This window comes from Crinia signifera, chromosome 3, assembly GCF_055691185.1.
Source record: "Crinia signifera chromosome 3, ASM5569118v1, whole genome shotgun sequence".
Classification (NCBI taxonomy): Eukaryota; Metazoa; Chordata; class Amphibia; order Anura; family Myobatrachidae; genus Crinia; species Crinia signifera.
Window position 1 is genome coordinate 253,847,977 of NC_139219.1, and position 16,166 is coordinate 253,864,142.

Genomic DNA, 16,166 nt, shown 5'->3' on the forward strand with positions numbered 1-16,166 from the left:
CCATTGTCAGGAACCATTAAGACACCATTGAGAATTACCAGCACACAAACTTGAGACCACAATCACACTTCAACCCAACATATCTCAAAAGTCACCACATAAAAACGTTCGAATCATTGGTAACTAGGGACCTAGAAACCATTGATCAAAAGAACTCACACAGCACAACACCCAACCTCACCAAAAAGGAAACACAGGCCATTAAAGAACTTGAGAAAAACAACACTCACACTTCATCATAAAAGCACTCGACTACATACTGCTACACAACTACTTCTGGTTCAACAACTCATTTTATTTACAGATTACAGGGACCGCCATGGGATCAAAAGTGGCGCCCAGTTATGCAAACCTATTTATGGGGAAGTGGGAGGAGGACCATATCTGGGGTGAACATGACTGGAGTGCCAATTTGATCCTATGGCGGAGATATATAGACGATATCATATTCATCTGGAGAGGGCCAGAGGACTCCATACAACACTTCGTAGAGCAACTCAATACCAATAATAACAACCTCAAATTTACCACTCACTACAGTAAACACGCAGTACAGTTTCTGGATTTAGAAATATACATTGAACAAGACACAATACACACTAGAACTTATAAAAAAGCTGTTGAAGTAAACAGCTACATACTGTACAATAGTGGACATCACAGACCGTGGCTCGACAACATACCTAAAGGACAGTTCTGCAGAATAAGACGGAACTGTTCCAAAATAACAGAATACGAAACACAATCCGATGAACTAAAGCGACAATTTATAGAAAAGCAATACAATCCCATATCAGTTGAAGCAGCACAACAAGAAGTACACAACACAGACCGGGCACACACATTAACCATAAAAGACAAAACAGAGGCCACTTGGACACTTTCCATGACCCTTTGGATCATTTCAGCCACCGAGCAATACCGCAGCTGGGACTTGTGACTGTTTTCCCCTCCACTGCCCACCCCCATCCAGAGCACACAGACCGCGTTCACCGCAGGAGGTGAAGCGGTGTCTGCTTTGGGACCACACATCCCTCTGTGAACTTGGACAATCAGGCTATTGCAGCCACATACTTGCTTTCCCCGGATCCCTCCACAAGGGCCTTCCCTCCCACCCCCCTCTCCCACCCCACATGTTTGTATGCTAATAATACATCCATGCTACCTGATAAATAAATATATTTTATTTTACATCATTGTCATATCTTCCAAGACATTGATCACACCTATTACATATTGGGCACTTTTTGACATCCACACCCTATCAGTAAACCACTGATTACCAATTTATAGCCAGAGCGCTAGTCATTTTTCTTTATTGCAATTCCCCTAGGTTTGGACATACCTGACTCAGCAGCCGGCACAGAGGCAGAGCGCCCTTCTCCTAATACTCTCCCTTAAAGCTATTGTGTCAGTGCACATCTAGTTTCATGGTTGGCTTCCCGCCTTCTTCACTCCTCTAATTAGTCTACAGCATGTCGGGTTCTGGACCAGGCTCCTTAGGATATTGGACAGGCAGGACTCTCTCAGTCTGGACAAAATAACAAATATGTGTTGACCATTTGTGTGTCTACCATTCTCAGGTCAACCTTTTGAACCTGTCAACCTAAGACATGTTGACCCTGATGGTGTCAACCTAATAACTGCCTACATTGACTATTGACTAGACATTGTCTATCTATTAATCTACACCCCTTGCATCACCTACAGTGTGTCTGTCATTCAACACTTTTGGCTCATTGTTAATATTAACCCTTTGAGTACCAACGTCGCTGTTAAGGCATGTGTAAAATATCCGCTAAACATGCCAGCATCGCTCACTGGGCACAGTATTTAACTAAACTTCAATTAATTGACTTCAGATCATTTGCCGGCAATAACTAAAGTGATTTTATTCCTCAACTACGGCCCTAGCATTTTTGACTGATATTTTGCACATCTCTCACAGGAGTTTATTCTAGTTCATTCTTTCTGACAAAATCCTTCTTAGATGGACAAAACCATGTGCACTGCAGGGGGGCAGATGTAACATGTGCAGAGAGAATTAGATTTGGGTGAGTTATTTTGTTTCTGTGCAGGGAAAATACTGACTGCATGATTTTACACTTCAATATAGATCTCACTTTGAAGAAAAACCCCACCCAAATCTAATTCTCTCTGCACAAGTTACATCTGCCCTACCCGCAGTGCACATGGTTTTGTCCATCTAAGAAGGATTTTGTCAGAAAGAATGGACTAGAATAACCCCCACAGTGTCATTGGCACTCAAATGTATAAATTGAGATTAAGTTTCTTGAATACATAATCTTAACACTGACCTGTTTTTAATTGGCATCATTAAAAAAAATGTAAACTAAACATCAGGTGCAACCTTCCAAACAAGACAATGGAATGTGTCTTCTAAATTGATCATAAATAAGTATTGTAGTAATTCAGCTGACATTCAGAATTGTTGGGGTCTTATTTCTTTTGCAATTCCCAATCATTAGTGTAAAATTTTAGTTTTTACTTATAATACACCTCTACTTATTCAACTACCAGTGAACACAAGCAGGCACAGGGCTGATGTGCTAAATCATTGTGGGATATTTTGGGAAAGTGATTTGGTAACATTCCCAAGCATTACAGGATGGTGACATTTTTTCTGGCTTGGCCACAATAGAAGTGTTTGTTCAAGAAACCAAATAATTACTGGAAAATAAACTGTTTTACTAAATGAAAAGAAAAGCTTGTTTGTTTCTTTTCCTCTGAATAGACCACTCAAAATGTAATTCATACAAATGAACAGCAATTCTTCCTTGTAATTCCAAGTACAGACTTTGTGTAAATAAATTTTCTAACCATGGAGATCGAAGTTCAGAATGCTTGCGAAATCACATTTCGTAAACAATGTCTACAATATGTATTGTTTAGAGTATTCATATCCATTGTATTGACTTTACAAATGTTAGCTACTTTCTTTGAGGTCAATCAAACAGTGATTTTCAATGAGTTCCGAGGCTCTGTAAGAACTTCTTCTTACATGGCGGTGAAATAATTTTATCTAATTATATATACAGTATACAGCATTCAGTGTATGTTGGTCAGTTGTTTACTTATACTATATCCGTATCATGTACAACTAAAGTCACTGTTGCCCCTGGCCTAGTTCCAAGCTTTGATTTTTCATAGCCTGAGGACAAATGTGTTTCAAGATTGTTTTTTTCTTTCTTGCAGTCGTAAATCAAGAAGGCCAACCTCTTCTCGAAGGAAAACTTAAAGAGAAGCAGGTTCGGTGGAAGTTCATCAAACGATGGAAAACGCGTTATTTCACTCTGGCAGGAAATCAGCTTCTTTTTCGCAAAGGAAAATGTGTGAGTGTTCGTGTATAGTACATTTCCCTTTCATTGATGTTTACATAAATCCCCCTGAAGGTTTTAATTATTCCTTCCCCTTGATAGTACAGTTTGTAGCTGCCAGCCAAAGATCCCGGTCATGTTTGTTTTGTGATCAGTGAGGTCTGTATCTTTCTTTACAGATATTGTGCATATGGCCTCTAGTTGAAATCGCTCTTTAGCATGCTGAATTGCCTTGAAGAAAACTGCACATGCTGTACAAATGAGATAATCAGAGATTAAAGCTGCCCAAAATTAGCAGTGAGACAATCTTAAATCAACGTAATTTGAAAAAAGAACTACGTATTTGCACAAGTTTAGCTATCATACTGACCCCTGAAGGGTATTATTGTATTATTTCACCCTAGTTTAACTAAAGACATTTTGGGACTCAAAATATTAGTTGAGTACAGTTACATGGAAATATGGCTGTCATTATCGCCACACATCATGTATGTGTGTTCAGAGTTTCACATCCTAAAAGGAGTAACTTTAGGATATTTGTAAGTCAGAATTGGTAGCGTGTTTTAGGTTCATGGCTGACTCACTCTACTCAACTTACACATTAATGTCCTTGACTCGTCTCTTCATGTACACAGTGCACAAGTCTAAAATACACCCAACTTAAAATACAGCACATTATCAAAATGCATATATTTACTAATTTCAAAGCCATTATCCAGCAGTTTCAGGACAATTACACAGCCCCCTATAAACAACTCACAGACTCTCCTTTAATCCAAAGTAAATAAAACTGCAGTCACACACATGCAACCAAATATTATCTGCTGTACATCCCCTATAAAACTTTTGTTGGCTCTCTGCTCCCCATACTTGTTACAGGCTTGTTCAACTTTCCTGTTGGAGGCACCAGAAGTACCACCAGGTACTATAGTAGTTATTTAAATAATAACCCCCTTACAGACTGTTATAGCAGCTGGGAGACATAGCTCAAAAGATGAAGCACCGCAATAAAATTCTACGTACAATATGAGTGTATGCATTAAAGGAACATTAAAAGCAGTTATTGCATTAGGAGCACCTTTAACTGAACCACGAAACATGTTGCATGAAATGCTGGAGGTGGTTGCAAGACATGCTGACAGGGAGGTATTTTTTTTTTATCGTATATTTTATTGTCTCAATACAGTTACATAACATATGCAACAAAATTAACAAAAAATAGTGACGACATATGTAGCAAGTAAGATAAAGAATCATTTCAATAAACAAGTCAGATCGGATACAATAGAACATGACACTAATAACGATTCATAAGGAAAGTGATAGCTTTGGTGTGGTAGTGTGACATTAGCCAGTATCTCCTTAGAGAGAACAACATCCCGAATGTTGTGCATATTAGGTCAACATAAGCTTATATTAGGAGATCGTTACTTTCACATAAAGGGGATATGTGGGAGAAGAAAGGGGGAGGGTCCCAACAACAGGGGGAAAGATATTATAGAGAGAAAGGCAGGAGAAGTGGAAAGTGAGGTATAGTTAAAGAGATAAATTGTTAGTGAATGGAAAAAAGGATTAGAATTGACCAGGAAGAGGGGTGTTGTGGTACGTGTACCATGGGGTCCAGACAGAGTGGAATTTATGAATGGTGTTATTTTGCAGGCTTGTAATATATTCCATTTTGGCTATAAACCATATTCTGTTAAGTAATTCTTGTCGGCTAGGAGCAATCGGATTTTTCCAATTGCTAGCAATTTGTTGTTTAGCCGCGTTGGCAATGTGCATAATCAGCTTATTCGATTCCTTAGGTAAGTGATCAATAGGGGCACATAGGAGTAAGTTAATGGGTTCGATGGGGTTGGGCGGTACGACAAGCTGAGAAAGGAGGGTGAGAACCATATTCCAGAAGTGAGTTATTATTGGGCATGACCACCAGATGTGGTAAAACGACCCCCTCTGTCCGCAGTTTCTCCAACATATATCTGATGAGTTGGGATAAATGCGGTGGATACGGGTCGGAACCAGGTACCATCTGGAATATACTTTATATGAGATTTCCTTGATTGAAACGCTAATTGAGCATTTTGAGATAGCCAGTCGGATAGATTCCCACTCCTCTTCCTCAAGGTGTTGGCCCAAATCTGTTTCCCACTCGTGCTCATGATTAACTAGCGCAGGGGTGTCTTTAACTAAGATAGAGTTGTAAATTTGCGAGATAGATCCCCTATCGGTAGGCCTATATATACAGAAACTTTCCAGCTGAGAAGGAGTCTGGCGTGGTTGTGTGGGTTGATATGTAGAAGAGAAGTGTCGGAGTTGCAGATATTGGTAATGTAGAGTGTTCGAGATGCTATATTTTTGTCGCATGTCTTCAAATGTTTTAGGGGCAAAATCACCCTGTATGTGATGAATTCTAGTGATGGCTGCCCTTAACCAGGGAGAGACCATCGCGGGGTTGAGGCCCGTGGGAAAAGACGGGTTGTACCAGAGGGGAGTCAGAGGTGAGGAGAGGGAGGTATATTTTTATTTGCTAAAATAGTGCTAACCTAATAAATAAAAATAATATTTATTCATTTATTTTATCTTCTTTTAATAGCCTTCTTAGAGGACAAACAACTATGGTTCCAATTCAGCTAGAGGCGCAAATTGCAAACAATTACATCACTTGGAGGTATTTGGCATGTGGGACGGCCTTGCCTTGTGCTGGGGGGGCCCTCACTTGCTAGCAGTAGCTGAGGCTGAATTAGGCCCAATGTTTCAAATTTCTCTGATGCTCTTTATAGTAAAACTAATCACTAATAAAACAGGTTACAGTGCTATAGGATCTAGAATGTCTGCTGCATGGTCTATGACAGTAATTTTCAACCTTTTGCCTTGCGTCACACTAAATATGATTTTAAAATTGCCAAGGCACACCTTGTGATCCCCACAATGCAAAACACATTGGTCCCCACAAGGAAAAAACCCAAACTATGGGCCCCCCATAAAAAAAACAATCACACTGGTCCCCAAAGGTAACAAAAATAAAATGCATGAAAAGAAGAGACCAATAAATAACAGTTGAACTGGTGGTGGCTATAAACTGGTTTGGGCATCTCTAGATCTGGGGGCACACTTGAGAACAGCTCAAGGCACACTAGTGTGCCACTGCACAGTGGTTGACAAATAATGGTCTATGTTTTCATGTAAAATACATACATCTCCTGATTACGATCCAAATCTAATTTTATTTATATATTTATTGCTGCATATGCACACAATTCTATTGAATAAAAGTAAGTTTGTAAGGTTCGCATTAAATTACTTCTTGAAGTATGGTACAGTAGATCCTTCTTTCCATAAGATTAGTTTCAACCTGCCATACACCAAAAGCAGTAATCTAAATATATTACAGAATGTGAGCACCGTCATCGCACTCTGGCCTTTGCAATGGGAGGCAGAAATTCAATTACTGTCTCTGATGGGAGCTTATATGTTACAGTTCACAAGGGCATGTTCTTAAAACGACAATCTTTGGGAAGGGGGCAATGAGTGATTTATTAAAAAGTTATTCATTTCAATGTCTAAATGTATTTGGCTTGTATTTTCAGCTGTGTATGTATTTCTACTTTACAGGGAAAAAAACACATATAAGAAAGTAGTGACCCCGTCAGGTCCCAGATCATCAGTATATGCAATATGTGAAACAGATGTGGTGAATTGTATACAGTCATATTTATATTTGCTTCATTAATTTAAATAGTGCATCAGTATTATAGCTAGTAATACGTTTATTAGAACAGTGAAATATGACACAACAGTACACTTGGAATAAAGTTACCATGCTGTTAAAGGAAGAACAGGAAGACGGTAACTGCGCTATAATAATGAGTGGTCAGGTAATGGGCATATAAAATCATATATATGCCCATGTAATGGGCATATAAAATCAGAATTTAATGTCACTGTAAATTAATAAAAAGCCTGAAGCAGTTAGAAACATAGAATTTGACGGCAGATAAGAACCACTTGGCCCATCTAGTCTGCCCCCTTTTTAAACATGTTAGCTCAAACCAGATTTGATCCTTATTTTTTGTAAGGATATCAATATACCTATCCCAAGCTTGTTTAAATTTCTCTACTGTATTTGCCTCTACCACCTCTGATGGGAGGCAATTCCACTTATCCACTACCCTTTCTGGGAAGTCTTTTTTTCCTCAAATTTACCCCGAATCTTCCTCCCTCTAGTTTCAGTGCATGTCCTCGGGTTCTGTTGCTTCTCTTCCAGTGAAGAATGTCTCCCTCCTGTACCTTGTTAAAACCCTTGATATATTTGAAAGTTTCTATCATGCCCCCCCCCCTCTTTCCTCTAAACTATACATATTAAGATCTTTTAGTCTTTCCGGGTAAGTTTTGTGGTGTAGGCCATGCACCATTTTAGTTGGCCATCTTTGTACAGTCTTTAATGTATTTATATCATTCCCGAGATATGGCCTCCAGAACTGTACACAGTACTCTAGATGAATCTACTTCTGATTCCTCTCCCTATGCAACCAAGCATCTAACTTGAATTCTTCATTGCTTTGTTACATTGCCTGCCTGCCTTTAAGTTACCCGAAATAATGACACCTAGATCCCTCTTCTCAATCTGTTTAGGATTCAGTCAATAGCTGGTTTTTAGATGTTCTACAACTCTTTGTTTTAAGAGTGTTTCCATTAATTTCCCTACTACTGATGTAAGGCTCACTGGTCGGTAGTTGCTTACCTCTTCCTTGCTTCCACTTTGTGCAGTGTGAATACATTTGTTATTTTCTCATCCTCTGGGATTACTCCAGTAGCTAGTGACTGTCTGAATAATTCTGTTAAAGGTTTTACCCACTCCCCTTTAAGCTCTTTTAGTATCCTTGGATGTATCCCATATGGTCCCATTGATTTATCCACTTTCAGTTTTGAGAGTTCTGTTAGGACTTTCTCCTCTGTAAATGTACTTGTCTCTCCCTCAGTTTTCTGACTATACTTGCAACTTAACTGTGACCCCTTCCCCTCTCTTTCAGCAGAGAATACTGAGCAGAAATAATTATTAATATTATCTGCTATTACATTGTCCCCCTCAAGAAAACTTCCACTCTCTGTCTTCAGTCTAATTATTCCACTTTTTGTTTTTCTCCTTTCACTTATATACCTAAAAAAAGTTTTCCCCCCTTTACCCACTGACTGGGCCATTTTCTCTTCAGCCTGTGCTTTTGCACATCTGATTACCTTCTTAGCCTCCTTCTGTCTAACAAGATACAACTCTTTGTCCTCATTCTTCTGCATCCGCTTATATTTCTTAAAGGCCAACTTTTTTGCTTTTACAATACTTGCTACTTCTTTTGCAAACCACACTGGCTTTCTTTTCCTTATGCTTTTCCTAACTTTTGACAAAAAGTTCTGTTGCTTTTAGTATTTCACTTTTTAATTTTTCCCACTTCTCCTGCACTCCTTCTAAGTTCCTCCACTCTGTCAAAGAATCCTTTACAGAGTTTCCCATCTCTACAAAATCAGCCTTCTTAAAACAACTAACACCTTTGTTTTTGCATGTGATGAATTGGTCTATGTCTTTATTCAGAACCATACAGCTTGATGGTCACTGGATCCAAGCTTTTTACCCACATTTACGTCAGATATTCTGTCACCATTTGTAAGTATTAAGTCTAATATTGCATCCTAATGAGTGGGCTCCCTCACCAATTGCTAGAGGGATGCTCCTTGCAAGGAATTCAGAATGTCTCTACTTCTGGTGGAACTTGCAACAGACACCTCCCAGTTTACATCAGGTAGAGTAAAGTCTCCCATGATTATAACCTCTCTTTTTAATGCCATTTTATTGATGACCTGCAGTAGGCTCTTGTCAAGTTCCTCTTCCTGACCTGGTGGTCTGTAGATCACCCATATATGAAGAATCATCTTCTTCCCTGTCTCTATGGTCACCCAAAGGGCCACAGTTTTTTCTTCAATACTTTGTATTAAGGTAGTCCTTGTGCTTTTTTCCCCATATTTAGAATTGAGGAGTAGCTTGAATGAAACATATGGATGTAGTGAGGTGACCATTCAGGACTCCCCAATAAAGCAATTCCTAGGATCAGACAGAATTGTGAGTGTGTCTGTTATATACTGTATAAAGTACTGATAAATGAGTTTTAAAAAACCCAGATAGATAAACCAAAAGGAAATGGATGCAGGACATGGGTGATATTTCGGGCCAGGAGTGGAAAAGGGTAATATCATCCCTGACCAGGGCAACGCAGGCAATTAGACTTCAGCAGATACAATTGTTTATTTTACATAGAGTCTATGTTATGCCATTAAGGCTTCAACAAAATATTAAGAATAAGGATGATCTTGTCAATTGATACAAACAATATGGAAGCAGATAGGTAAATTGGTAATGAATCTGGGATCACCTGAATCAAGAGTAAATAAAAAAAAACATGCCTATTGGGTAATATACACGAGAGTGGGATAAGCAAATATGATATACTGTACACAGGATAGAAAACCTGATGACGTTGGCCAAAGTAGTAATAGTTAGGGCAGGGGTTCCCAATCTTTTTTGAATCACGGCACCCTAGAGTATAATAATTTTTTCACGGCACCCCTAAGCCAAAAATGTTTTAATTAGATTGGGTTTATATGCGATTCTTAGGGTCAGTTATGTGGTAAAGGGCAGGATTTGCTTCTGTTTGTACACATTTTATGATTATAAGCAAAACCAGTGCTGGTGGCTGGCAAATAATAAACCATTAATAATTTTACTTGGTCCTGGACCACCAACCCAGGGCACCCCTGCATGTGTCCCGAGGCACCCCAGGGAGCCACGGCGCACAGTTTGGGAACCACTGAGTTAGGGAATACATACATACATACATCAACTTTATTGGCCATGTATGCTTGCGCACACTAGGAATTTTGTGTGGATTACAGGGCATCATCAAGCAGGGATGAAAAGGGGGGGGGGGGGGGAGACATTACATATATTACATAAAGGCATTACAAGCATTTAATTTCTAGCTACGACTATGGTGGTCAGGTCGCCAGGTAGGTAGGTTGTTTGGCTGTTGATCTTGGGATTGCATTCGCTTTGATTGGATTGTTCAGGCGATGGACGGCTAACGGAAAGAAGCTTCTGCCGGATCTGGACGTTTTGACGGGGATGGACCTAAACCGTCTTCCGGATTGTAGGATGTTAAACAGGTTGTGACCAGGATGCAGCTTGTCATTTGCGATCTTCTCAGCACGTTTCCTTAACCTGGATGAGAACAGATCCCTTATCGGGGGGAGGTCGGTCCCTATGATCCTTTCCGCAGTCTTCACTACCCTCTGCAGTTTTTGTGTTTTTTTGTCATTCTCGCTTGCGCCACTGTACCAGATTGTGATCGAGGAACATAAGACAGACTCCACGATGGTGGTGTAGAATACGCACAGCAGCTCCTGTGGGATGTTGAATTTCCTGAGTTGCCTCAGGAAAAACAGGCGCTGTTGGGCCTTTTTGATGATTGTAGTTATGTTTGGTTGGCACGTGATAGCCCAAGTTTTAAACAATGGGTTAACCTTGTAAATTGCATGATTATACATTAAAAATATACTGTATGTATAGCAAACACAAAAATATGAGTAAATTTGACCAGATATGGAAGAGGTGGATGGAATATAAGTATTATAGTATTGAAAAAATAGAAAGGATAAAGTAGATTCTTGAACTTATAGGAAATAGGTAAAAGAAATATCACGGTATAATACACTAGTAAGGTGATCTTCGTCAGTGTGGAAACACTAGTGGGAAAATAGTCTAAGGAAAAACACTGACGACAATAATATTTCACCTGTAATAGAAAATAAGTGTGAATAGTATCACATTTCGTTGTACAAACTAATGTTTTTTTTTTTATGACCATGAGATATCTTGATTGGCTGCGAACAACAGAATACATGTAAGATAAGCGACAAACAATTATTATTTGTATATGATTGATCTAGGGGTGGGTGGCATAGAGTGGGGGAAGGGAGGGAGTGGGGAGAAGAAATGTTAATGTATTATGTGTGGCCAGAATGTATACAAAATAAGTAATGCACTAATGCTGTATGTTCTTTTTCTGTGTGACATTCATGTGAATAAAAAAAAATACTCTATTAAACGTTTAAGCTACATCTCCCAGCATGCTCTAAAAGTTCTGTATCAGGCTGTTTTTTCTAATAGCTACAGTAGCCCTCAGTTGTTATTTGAATACTCAGCTACAAGTTCAATTTTTGTTGACCTATTGTTGTGTATTTTACTAAAATGATATATATTGTAATCTTAAAGGTCAATTTATCAAAAGCTATAAGTACTTAATTTGGCAAAATTTTAAAATTTTTGATGGATTTAGGGACTTTCCTAGTTGTGCTGTGAGGGCTAATATTTAGGGCTGTTGTACATTTATCCAACCCCTTTTGAACTGCCAAATAGCGCCGCCTGGAAGTAGATTACTGCAGGAAAAAATGCAAAATCTACATTTTTAAGAGGACTTACTGTAACTAATAAATCCCTTCCACTGACTGAGATGCCAAATTGAACATATAGCAGTAACAACTACAGGAGTTATATTTGAGATTTTTTTTTTTTGCATAAACTATATATACATTACTTTACTGTATCTTCAATCAAAGGATGACCACTTGACACCGACGCTTACAATATGTGCGCTGTTTTATTTGTTCATTATTTAATCAGTCATCTGCAGCGTGACTAACATGAAATGAATTGTAATGATGGCGTCTGGTGGTCATTATTCACGTCAGCCTCTTCCTAGTTAATAGCACTTGTATCCTTGCCAAACATAAGGTCTAAGCAGTAGATGCTACAGAGGAATATGTGATATAAAACATAGTGGGAGACATACCTGTACCTTGCATATGCTTGTTTATCTTATAAAGTATTTTATTACTGCTGGCTAGGAAATGCATGACTGAGAGGAAACATGCCATTTTAAAAATATATTTTTAAACATAAAATAAATGTAAGTGTCCCTTTAGCAATTTTGCAAGCTTCAGTTGGTAGAAACACCTCCAGATTTCTCATAATGGAACCTAGGAGCTGGACAGGTCCCAAGGGGCCTGTGGCTTGGCTCCACAAAATCAGGCCGGTCTATTATTAATACATACTGTAGGGTGGCTCTAGTTCAATATCTAAGAAGGGATCAGACTAGTATTAATATGACATACTGGCACTGAGCTCCATTACTGTGCCTCAGCAAAAACATTTCCAGAGGAGCACTACGTGACTACCACATAATGGGGAAGATGTATTAAGCCTTAACAAGAGATAAATGCAAGGGTGATAAAGAGAGATAAACGTCCAGCCTATCAACTCCTTGCTGACTTTTTTCAAACACAGCCTGTAATATGGCAGTAAGGAGCTGATTGGTTGGATGTTTATCTCTCTTTATCACCCTTGCATTTATCTCTTGTTAAGGCTTAATAAATCTGGCCCATTGTAAGGAGGTTAAGTAGCCCTGCCCAACACTCCCAGAGTCCCACTGTCTGCAGTGTATCAGAGGGACCCAGCACAACAGCAGCTGCCACTGCCAGCGTGCAGTAACAGAGAGGAGCGGAGGGACTGAGGATCAGAGTGCAGTCACATTCTGTAAACAAACTATACATTTTATTACTTATACAATACAAAGAAGAAAAATAAATCAGTTTGTTAAGACGCACTCCACATCCACACAGTCTAATACGACTTAAAAACACAGTTGTGTGATACCTTAAAGGTGTATATTTTAATGAATTGTTACACTTAACTCTATAGCTAACAGGCCATCAACTTATGTCTTTGTTCTGTAATTTTTTTAATTGTGTGTGACCTGATGGTCTAATTCCCTGTGACAGGGATTAATATGGCGAAAATTATTAAAAAAAGAATAGTAGGTATAGGGAAAAAGAAAATTAGAAAGATTAAAATTGGTCTCTGTAGTCCGTTTATATCAATATTAGAAGGAAGACTTTATTGATGCCTTATCCAGTTAGATGTGCCAAATGTATATGCTCATATATAGACGCTATATTGCTTTAATCAGAAAGAGGTGTATGTCAGATCTGATCCCCAATCTTCTGATCAATATGGGTCTCTCAATGAGCTTATCCTCTGTTCTACTCAGTGTGTATGTCTTTCATTTGTAACATTATTGTTTCTATATTTATGCACAGCCAGTGTGTTTGGTAACTGTTGCACAGAAGTGTCTATTACAAGTGCAAATATGTCCTGTTTTATTTTTGACTGATCTATCTATCAGTCGTCTGTGTGTCTGGCACAGATACTATACTTTTTGTGTTATCACGTTCACCTTTATGATAGGTTGTCTGTGTGTCTTGCACAAATCACAAAAAGCACAGGTACTTATGTAATATCTGGGCTCCCGTTTTTCTTATGAGACTGCGTCCCCTCGCTATTCTCTTTTTAATAATTTTCGCCATATTAATCCCTGTCACAGGGAATTAGACCATCAGGTCACACACAATTAATAAAATTACAGAACAAAGACTTAAGTTGATGGCCTGTTAGCTATAGAGTTAAGTGTAACAATTCATTAAAATACACACCTTTAAGGTATCACACAACTGTGTTTTTATGTCGTATTAGACTGTGTGGATGTGGAGTGCGTCTTAACAAACTGATTTCTTTTTCTTCTTTGTATTGTATATCTAATATTCAAATCAGTAGGCAGCACCCAAAGCCAGTAGGGGAATATATATGCTCAAATTCCCTCCTGACTGACAGTTTTGCCATCCACAATCTGTAAAAAAAAAAAATTTAGTATAAGTTTATGGTGCGGGTCCCTACCCCTTTCCTGTGTCCAACATTTTATTACTTACTATATAATTATGATTAAATTATGTAGGATTTCTTTTTATGGTAAGTGGGGAGCGGACAGGACTTCCTTATTTTACAATTATATTGTAATAAACATTGAGATACATTTAACAATTATTAGTACATCAATTCCCAATGATGATTCAGCGGTTCTGTCCACCTACCACAAAAAATAACTCCTATAGTGTACTTTAAAAAAACCTGTGGAAACCCAAACTTCTATATTGCCGAGAGCCACATGAGGCCTACCTCCAGCTCTGGGCAAAAGACATTATAGGGTGATTATGGGGTAGATTTATTAAGCTCGGTGACATGATAAAGCGTCTGGTTTTTATCACCAACCAGTCAGCCAACCTACCTGTCTTTTTTCAAACCAAGCCTGTAACTTCACAGTTAGGAGCTGATTGGCCGGTGACAAAAACCAGACCCTTTATCACTTCACCGAGCTTAATAAATCTGCCCCCCAGTTCTCAGCGATGTGCCACAGGACAGCATTGTGATATCTGGCTGCATACAGCAAGACTTGTCACCATGGCTTACCCGTAGTACCAATGGGTTAAGGCTCCCATACACCAGCATTATATTGTACCCAAGTGTTTAATCTTGAGGGGTTGCGCAACGGATTGTACGCACATTGTGTGCACACAATCGTACGATGGGTCGAGTGGTTGGTCCTCTAATCGGTTGTGCTGCACATCTGATCAGTCGTGATTGGCAGCAGGTAGTGAGTGCTTTTAAGCAGTAGCTGGATCGTAAGATGGATTGTGTGCGCATCATGAGTACATTGTGTGTCCAAAAATCACCAATTCATGAGTCTGGGATTGTAGGGGAGTTGAGGGGAAATCTGGACACAATCATGATTGTGAGCAGGTCGTCCAGATGCATATCCAGATTTACTTATATTAATGTACCCAAGCCTACAGAGTGCCCGTGGTTCGTGGTCCAATTTAAAGTAATTATGGTCAATATAACAGGCAAAACTGGTGCTAGTGGCTGCCAATCACAATATGTGGACAAATAGAAGCAAATCTTGTCCCTCACTATATAATTATCCCTAAAGATGACATACAGTATGAACACAATTTATTTAATTAATATTTTTTCTTAAGTGGAGACACTTCCATGATATATTTGGCCTCCTGATAATCCATTTGAAAAAAAGAAAATCATGGGTAATCCTCCCCTTGAATTTACCCCCTGTTCTCATGCAGATCGCATGCAGTGCTGCTGGCTATACTTCAAATTGCACTTTAACCCCATACACACTAGAGGATCTTATGAATTGATATTTCACAATATCATCTAGTGTGAAACTCAATAACGCTAACGATGTGCGCTTCTGCATTAATGATGATTTATGTCTGCTGAACATGCAGATAAATTTGGCTATAGAGCCAATTGACATGCATGTTCAGCTGGTCCTGGTAACGTCACTGAACAATATCAGACATGCGGTCGATATTGTTAATTATATCGGCCAGTGCCAGATTAAGACTTCGGGGGGCCCGGGGCACTTTAGACGGGGGGCCCCCTTGCACTTGTCATTACTGGCCGCAAACTGCATGGGGGAATATTACACTGTCAAAACACAGAGTAAAGGCAGTATAAACTTGGTCAATGGGTAACTTCAGGGGATCTATCTATCTATAGATATACACACACACACACACATACACATGAAAAGCCTGTGTTTGTCCCTCTGCACCTTACTCTGTAGGAGACCTCACAGTCCCAGTGCTGCCTTTGATTAAAAACCCTCCCATGACTAGACTGCTGCTGCTGTTATCCATGGGCCTGAGAAGCATGTAATGAGCTCCACCAATCAGAGTTCAGCACAAACGTCTCAGCCTCTGCCCTCTGGTGCAAAGTGTCATGGGACTTAGTCAACTCCCAGCAATGCACTGCACACTTGGCTCCCAATGCTCAGCACCATTAATCATTGTCACATTGGCAGATAGGTGAAG

General features: G+C 39.2%; 1 protein-coding gene across 4 annotated transcripts in view; it reads left to right on the forward strand.

The window, feature by feature from the left end:
- VEPH1 (ventricular zone expressed PH domain containing 1) overlaps positions 1-16,166 on the forward strand; it is a 337,859-nt gene that overhangs the window by 317,799 nt on the left and 3,894 nt on the right. For all 4 annotated transcript variants that reach the window (XM_083177879.1, XM_083177881.1, XM_083177880.1 and 1 more), the window contains one exon: positions 3,217-3,353. In XM_083177879.1, coding sequence (XP_083034005.1) covers positions 3,217-3,353 — 137 coding nt within the window. The remainder of the gene's footprint in view (positions 1-3,216; positions 3,354-16,166) is intronic.